Source organism: Oryx dammah, unplaced genomic scaffold, assembly GCF_014754425.2.
Source record: "Oryx dammah isolate SB20612 unplaced genomic scaffold, SCBI_Odam_1.1 HiC_scaffold_12, whole genome shotgun sequence".
Taxonomy (NCBI): domain Eukaryota; kingdom Metazoa; phylum Chordata; class Mammalia; order Artiodactyla; family Bovidae; genus Oryx; species Oryx dammah.
In genome coordinates this window covers 16956256-16964461 of record NW_024070196.1, presented here as the reverse complement: position 1 = coordinate 16964461, position 8206 = coordinate 16956256, and the positions used below count along the sequence as shown (strand labels likewise).

Genomic DNA, 8206 nt, shown 5'->3' with positions numbered 1-8206 from the left:
TAGTTTGGATCCTCCCAGAGTCAGGCCTCAAGACAAGGATTTGGAATCCTTTCGGGGAGCGATCCCAGGAGACCCCAGTAAGGGGATGGAGGATGAAGAGTGGACTTGAAGTCTTCCCATAAGTGGTTTTAGAGGTAAGCAAAATACCACTGAGTGTAACTGGATTCTGCTCCCTCGGAGGCATTCCACCCAACTGTGAGGGACCTGAGATATTCACACGCCAGCTCCCATCGGTTATTGGTCCAGGGCTGCTCACAAGGGTGTGTTATTTTTCCTGTCCATCTAGTGTGCCATGCCCAGGTGGGCAAAGATGTCTCTGGTGACTGGAAGAAGGCCCTAAGCAGTACAGATGCTGACACGACAAAAGGCAGCCAGGGCAGCATCACCAACAGAGCAGAGTGATCCGTGCAGGATACGAGAGCATCTGCGACAAGATGCTTTACAGTTAACAACGAAGGGAAATAAACAGGAGACAACCCTCGGAGTCAACGGAGGAGAAACGTAGTAGGAAATGTGTGTGGAGCTCACAGTGCCTGGCAGCCTGGGGACTACCTGGCCATTTAGTGGCCACTCCTTGTTTTTGTCTTAACAATTCTTTTAATCTCCTATTTATTCTTTCCCTATTCCTTCTGCACTCAGCTGGTAGATGAAAAGGTTACAACAGATGCAAATGACGAAGTTGGTTTTGCTGGAAAGATGCAATGTGGATTAATCTTCATCTCAATCTGTTCCTCTGTCTAACCAAAAAGCTCTTAAATTCTGTGATTCTAGGATAGATACTATGATTGTAATAACAGCAGTGCCCCAATGAACACAGTGTCTTAGATTAGAAGTTGTTATAGATGCCATGAAATGTGGACTCTCAAAATCAAAAGCATGTACTAATAACATTAAAAGTAAGTTTTTGCCCATTGATTCTAAAGACCTTCCCTGGTTATTTGGGAAGTTTTGTAACCCAGGTGAACCTCAACTCTTACATTAGATACAGATCCAAAAAAGGCAAACTTTAAGAGATCTTAGCAATATTTTATTGAATATATTAACTGACAATGGGGTTAATAAATAAAAAGGAAACTTCGTTTTTAAGTATTAATAAAGTGTATTTCACTCAGCTTTCCTTTTCCATCAATTAATAATTGAATTAATAATTAAAACATGTTAAAGATCTTCATATTCAATCATGAAATCCCTCCCTCCATTAAATAGTCAATTAAGTACAGTAGCTTATCTGGATATTACATTTGCCCGGGTATAATATTGAATGTGTTGCTTTCCCTTCCTTAAAATACTGAGAATAAAAGTCATAGGAAATAGTAGTTTTCCCTTGGAAAAAAAATAGTCCAGATCTCTCTATCAGAATTTCCTTATCTGGGTGAAATAAAGTGAATAGTTTCGCTTGCTTTTTAAAATTATCTGGTTAGCGAAGATCCCCACTGGTCTGTTCCATCTTCTTCCCGAGGAGGACTAGGTCGCACAGTCCATGGTCTGCCTCGACTTCATCAATTCTCTCTTCAGCTGTTCGAAGCACACAAACATGATGATGTTCCAGGATCCCAGTCGCAAGAAGGAAGGTACAAATCTAGAAAAGTGATGTCACCATTCTATTAGTTTGCTTAAAATTCTGATAGCTATTTTAGTGCGTGCCATCAACTCAATGGACATGAGTTGGAGCAAACTCCGGGAGATGGTGAAGGACAGGGAAGCCTGGCATGCTGCAATCCATGGGGTCATAAAGAGTTGGACACAACTGAGTGACTGAACAACAGCAAATTATAGTCCAGGCAGTGCATGCTTCTCATTGTGCCACGCATCTCCAGTGCGGGCACTTGAGCGTGCCTACTCTCCACGTGTCCTTCCTCTGCCTCAAGTTCCATCCAGGTGCCCTACCCTGCTTCTGAACAACGAAATCCAGAGCATCACATCTATACAATGGTCCCACCAAACCAAACCAAAGCTTGTCTCCTGCTTCCCCATCATCTTCTCTTTTTTGAGGGGACAGGAAATCTTGTTTTCCTTTGCTTTCTGAATGGAGTATAGGAAACTTTAAGAGTTTAAAAGAGGAAGTAAGTGGAGAAAGCAAAGTGATGAATAATTAGACCATAGATCTTGGTAATTCTGGTCCTAAGAGGGGTGGTCAGAGACTGCATTGCCTTTTGCTGTTTCTGTTGCTCTTGCTATTTTGAAGAATTCTGCCACAGTGTACACACCAGATGATTTATTTTGAAAATCCTGTCTACAGCAATGAAATATTCCCAGAGAAAATGATGTAAAATCTGTTAAATCTGCCTTGGATTGGTATGTTAGAGATCTTGCCTATTAAGATCACCCCCCAATATTTTGGAGGATCTCTTAGCATATATCTTCTGACTCCTGAACGTGTGTGTGTGTATTTTATGGTAAAACATACATAACATCAATTTATAATTTTAGCCAGCCATTTATACACATACATATGTATATATATGTGTCTCTCTCTTGTAAATATATATATATGCTGCTGCTGCTAAGTCGCTTCAGTCGCGTCCGACTTTGTGTGACCCCAGAGACAGCAGCCCGCCAGGCTCCCCCGTCCCTGGGATTCTCCAGGCAAGAACACTGGAGTGGGTTGCCATTTCCTTCTCCAATGCATGAAAGTGAAAAGTGAAAGGGAAGTCGCTCAGTCACGTCTGACTCTTCGCAACTCCATGGACTGCAGCCTACCAGGCTCCTCCGTCCATGGGATTTTCCAGGCAAGAGTACTGGAGTGGGGTGCCATTGCCTTCTCCAAATATATATATATTCAATAGAATAATTCAGTAGCATTAAATGTGTTCTCATTGTTCTCATTACTACTCCCCGTCTCCATCCCAAACTGAATCTCTGTACCCATTAAAAAATAACTCCCCACTCCCCTCTCCCCTCAGCCAATAGATTGAGACCAAGGGACAGGCTGTCGGTTTTGAATGAGCCACTGATCAAGCTTGAGAAGATTTTACTATCACAGCTTTAAATTTTCTGACACAGTGGAATTGGTGTATTGGAGAGATTTACGGCAAAAAGTAGACACTAAGTACACTGCACATTCTAAGGTTGCTCAGCTGTCAACTGTTCAGATGAGATGGCGCTCCCCGTAGCACACAGAATCCCTGAACACAACATTGTAGATACAGAACACATCCTACCCTTTGAAAAAAGCTGATGGGCCTTCCCTAGTGAGCATCATCATTGCGCAGCTGGGCACACTTGTGTACCGTCCTGGTGAAGAGTTAACAAATCGGGTTTTCACCACATCCACTGGCGAGGACAGAACGGTTGTGCAGAATCCAGCAACAACAGCAGACACAAAGTGGCAGGGCACGTCGTCTGAAACGGGTCGATGAGACAGGTCAACACTAGATTCTTGGGAGGGGCTTCTAGTTTTTAGTTATCTTTCAGATCCTCAAAAGCCTGTTGATAACAGGTCAACGTAGTTGTCTTATAAATAAATAACACACAGTAAGTGAGTGTTAGTCGCTCAGTCTTGCCCAACTCTTTGTGACCCCATGGACTGCAGCCCACCAGGCTCCTCTGTCCGTGAGGTTTTCCAGGCAAGGATACTGGAGTGAGTTGCCATTTCCTTCTCCAGGGGATCTTCCCAACCCAGGGATCGAACCGGGGGTCTCCTGCACTGCAGGCAGATTCTTTACCAATTGAGCTACAAGGGAAGCTTGTACATACAGTAAGGAATGTTATAATTTTAGAAAAAGTTGGCAAATGGTACATGGCATACTGGATTATAAGTGCTTTAGAAAAATAACCAGTTACTTACCTCTGTCCTTAGGGCATGACATAATACTCAACACATAGGCATCTAAACTTTTTTAAAAAAAAATTAAAGTCATTTTTAGGAACCTATCCAATGGTTCTACTTTCGGGATGAAACCACCAAGAAGCTCCTTATTTAACTAGCTCATCTGGATACAGGGCAGGATGACTCATTTCCTGAATTCTGCTTTATAAAGAACAAGAGAGATGCTAACAAAAGTCATATATTAGTATTAAATGAGAGTGATGCTGATATAAAAATACAGGTGCATCTTAGTTTTGTTGCAAAAGAAAAAAAATGTTGCAACAGAACTTCTAAAGCTTAGGGTTTTGGTTATATCTATTATTCAAGAGTATTACTGTTTTAAAAGATAAAATTATTACAATTGGGATTCAGTATAATAAAAGATGAAATTATAAATGTGCAGACCTGCCATGTAAAAGAGAAAGATACCTGCTAATAATTTGTTTTTCACAAGGGTCTCCTTCATTAGGTCATACGTTACGAGCTCTGTACAGTTGATGATGACATTTCTTGTCAGATTGGGAGTAGTCCCTGGAGGGAAAGAAAGTGTTGAATAGCTCCATCATATGATAAGGTGCTAATTGGATATGTGTGTTTTAACGACTATAGAATCCATGCTGAAGTGAGTCACCTTTCCAAAGCCCCGTCAAGCCTTCTGTGGTTGCTATAATTCTGTAAGCATTGTAAGTCCCAGTGTATCGAGGTTTGGGACCGTGGAGATGGCTCTGTGCTTGCAGTCTGACCTTGACCACCTCTGTGGGTTGCCCAATAAACACGGCCACGCCTCCAGTCGTTAGGCCCGCTGAGATCTTGCTTCCTAAACTAGCTGTTGTCATCCAGAGAGAAAAAAATGATGTGTCAAGCAAAAAAGAAAAAAGTCAAAACCCAGAATGCATTTATATCTTTTTAATTTTTAGTGGTTAATACTACTGTGTTATTGTATCTTTAGCACCTCTCTAATGCTTGTGCACATGTTAATCATGTACTATGCTGTGCTGTGCTGAATCACTGAGTTGTGTCCAACCCCTTGTCACCCCATGGACTGTGCTAAGAATGTATAAGTTATAGGAGGGCTAGAAGACTTCAAAGTTGACTGAATTTTTTTTTTTAATAAAGACTTTCAAGGAGAAAGAAAAACCCAATGCTTGTTTAAACAATGGCTTAGTTCTTTCCTATATTTGGCTTAGTTCTTTCGTTAGATTTGCTCTGTTTTTCAGTATTTCCCAACTGGGTGGAGGCACCAGTCACAGTGAAGCTTAGTCTTCTAACCATCAATGAGACTGTTAATTAATTGGACTTAGGGATCTTAGGAAAAGCCCCAAAGGACAAACTGCCTGAGTTTGGGATGTCAAGTGGTCTCAGGCTTCAACAGGCTCCTAAAGGGACAAAAATAAGAAGCAAGAAGTGATCACGTGATTTTTAACTGCAAATTTTGAAAAATTAACATGGGTTACTCAAGACGGATATCATTTAATAAAATGACAAATAGTCTTGGAGCCTCATTGTTGTTATTTAGCCACTAAGACATGTCCTACTCTTTTGTGACCCCATGAAGCCTCATACCTATTCCCATAATTAAAGTATAGATCAATCACATTTACTCATCAAGGACTTTCTCAGTCTCTAATTCTATTTCCTAAGCTGTATAAAATGGAGGTAATAATATCTACCTCACAGAGTCATTGTGTGAGTTAATAACAAAATAGCACTTAACATAATGTCCTGCGTATGGGAAATTCAGCAAGTCTTCTCATGACTGTGTGGTTGCTTTCCTTTCTCAATATGCTTGGCCAGGAGCTGAGCACTGAATAATATCCATCTTTTAAGTGGCAAGATGATACTTAAATAATTCCCTTCACTTTTGGCCGCTATTTGCAGTCTTACTTTGTTGCACTCATCCTCTGTTCCAATCCCCTTTTCATTTCCCCAGCTCCTTGCTTGGGAGCAGGGCCATATTCTTTGTCTTCCCTTCTCGAGGCCCATCTTCTCCTCAGTGCTCTGCAATCTAGCTGCCACCTCTTCTACTCTGCTTAAGATGGTTTTGCCAAGGAAACCCATGAGTTTCTGCTGTTAGGTACATCGATCCCTCCTTTCCTCACTACATCTTTCTGCTCTGTTTGGCCCTAATGATAATTCCTCCCATGACTGGGAAATTTATCCCAGGTGTTTCTCCTAAGTTCTTGTGCAGACCAGACATTACCTATCCTCGACACATCCTAAACTGAATTTCTTACCTCGCCACTTCAGATGGTTTCTATATTCCCTCCCTCAATGAATGGGATATTTAACCAGAAACTTGTAAGTCATCTTAACATTCCTACCTTTTCTTTACGCCTCACTTCCAACCCTCCACCAAGTTTAGTCAATTACATTTCCAAAATCTTTACTGCCATTGCTTTAGCTTACCCTGATCATTTCTTCCTTTCTACGTTACCCTTTTCTTCCCCTTTTTCTGTATAGCTTTTACAGTGCTGCCAAAGTGATCTTCTGAAAATATAAATTATTTATGTTATTCCCTTGTTTATTCTTTTTCCATGACTTCCCATTATTTTAAGGATAAAACCTGAGCTTAGCACGGCCTGCAAGCTCTGCTGTGATCTGACGCATTTCTGCCTTTCTGGTGTCACTTTTTCCCACTCACCAGCACGTCTTCCCTCCGTGCCGTGTGTTCAGATATTGATGTTGGCTTGCCAGTTTGTTATGAAGACCACTACCCTGTAGGTAACTGGTTCCTGAGCCACCGCTGAGCCTAGGACATGTCTCTCTCTGACTTCTCCCCCTCCCAGAAACACTGCCTGCCCACCTTCTTTTCCCGTGGTGAAGAACTCCTGGACAGTATCATAGAGGCCGATCCTAAGAGAGGCGAAGCTTATTTGTCTCTGGAGACCAGCAGGCAGCCCGCTGTAGAGTTTCACGGGCCCTTCTGTTTTTGCTAGAGTGATGATTGTTCCCAGGACACCTTTATACCTAACGGCACTGGAGGTCAGGCATTCGCCCTGGATCTGGAAGTGAAAATTGAGAAAGGGAGTCCTACCTAGTGAGGAAAAAAACAAAGGTTGGCATCAAGCTGTCCTCAATGGAGAAAACTTGAGCCAAGATATTTTTTCCATTGTGTTCTATTTTCAGTCCTTTTCGCCTCTCAGCAACGTCTCCCCTTATCTATCTATCTAAATCCCTGGGTCAGGAAGATCCCCTAGAAAAGGAAATGGCAGCCCACTCCAGTATTCTTGCCTGGAGAATCCCATGGACAGAGGAGCCTGGGGGGCTGCAGTCCATAGTGTCGCAAAGAGTCGGATAGGACTGAAGCGATTTAGCACACATCTATCTATCTAGAGCTAGATATCTAGATGTCTATCTGTCAAAAGGGAGAAGGGGGAGAATCTGGCTACTAGGCATACTTTGAACATCCTCCCCATCCCGCACCTCACTGTCCCACCCCCAGGAGCTCTCCAGAACCCCTCGGCAGTAGGCTAGGAAGATGTGCCTGTCTGATCAAGTACAGGTGAGGTTGGCAACAGTCACAGTCAACCCGTCCTCCTCGACCCTCGCACTTCTTCAGTTAATTCCTGCAATATTCCAGTTTCCACCCTAAAGCATCCATCCAGTGACAGGCAAACTTTTTGAATGTGGCCACTGCTGTACCTAACGTGAGAAAGGATGGTAAAACCGAAGCCAGAGTCAAAGGGGCGCACACAGTAGAGGTCCCCTCTCTGCCGAGGCACCTCCCCTTGCCCGCCGCGCTCCCTACCTGTAGCCGGACTTTGGCGGTGTCCAGCGGGAAGGTGATTATGTCAGCCACGCAGGCCGCCACCCCAGCCGAGAAGATCTTGACCGCCACGGTAGGGGGCGAGTCTGACGCTGTGTGCCCCACCATCCTGACTCAACGGGGACTCCGGCGCAAGGGGAGCAGGGCTTCAGTCCCCAAAGTGGAAGTTCTGCCTGGCTTCTCACTCCTGCGCGGCCGGGCAGCAGACCGGTGCGCTTCGACCTCTAGTCAGTGGAGCCGGCAGGCAGGGGGCTGCAGCGGCCCAGGTGGCAGGTGGCGGAGTCGATGCAGCGGCGCCTGCCTGCCCTCCCTCGAGTCCGGGCTGGCCACGCCGTGCCCTCTGTCTCCGCGGATGACTTATATCGCCAGCGATCGCGATCGGGGCTGAGCCGATCCAGGTCTCTGGGGAATGGCAGGGCGTGTCCTGGGGCGCCAGGTCCCTCCCACCTCCCCATTCTGGCTGGGCACCTGGGGAGCCGCCGTCTAAGCTCTACTCTCGATGTGCAGGGAAGGGCGCACAGCAGCCCGCACCCCGAGCCTGGCAATCTGGGTGTCTCTCCATGCTTCTAGATTGGAGGGCGGGGAGGAGGAGTCCCTTAAACAAGCGCGAGCTCAGCGATCCTGGCAGAAGC

General features: G+C 44.6%; 1 protein-coding gene across 1 annotated transcript; it reads right to left on the bottom strand.

Annotated features, from left to right (window-relative positions):
- Positions 1 to 1021: 1021 nt before the first annotated feature.
- UCP1 (uncoupling protein 1) lies at positions 1022 to 7751 on the bottom strand. The gene is made up of 6 exons (XM_040250470.1): positions 7557 to 7751; positions 6612 to 6810; positions 4440 to 4634; positions 4238 to 4339; positions 3162 to 3342; positions 1022 to 1579 (listed from the first exon to the last, which is right to left on the bottom strand). The coding sequence occupies exons 1-6, from the start codon at positions 7680 to 7682 to the stop codon at positions 1465 to 1467; spliced, it is 918 nt and encodes a 305-aa protein (XP_040106404.1). The 5' UTR covers positions 7683 to 7751; the 3' UTR covers positions 1022 to 1464.
- Positions 7752 to 8206: the final 455 nt, after the last annotated feature.

Excerpts from the sequence above, each read along its gene's own strand:
- UCP1 (XM_040250470.1), bottom strand. The coding sequence starts at position 7,682 with ATGGTGGGGCACACAGCGTCAGACTCGCCCCCTACCGTGGCGGTCAAG. Across the intron at positions 6,811-7,556 it reads CCGCCAAAGTCCGGCTACAG|ATCCAGGGCGAATGCCTGAC; the intron begins GTAGGGAGCGCG and ends TTTCACTTCCAG. Across the intron at positions 4,340-4,439 it reads CTTGACGGGGCTTTGGAAAG|GGACTACTCCCAATCTGACA; the intron begins GTGACTCACTTC and ends CTTTCCCTCCAG.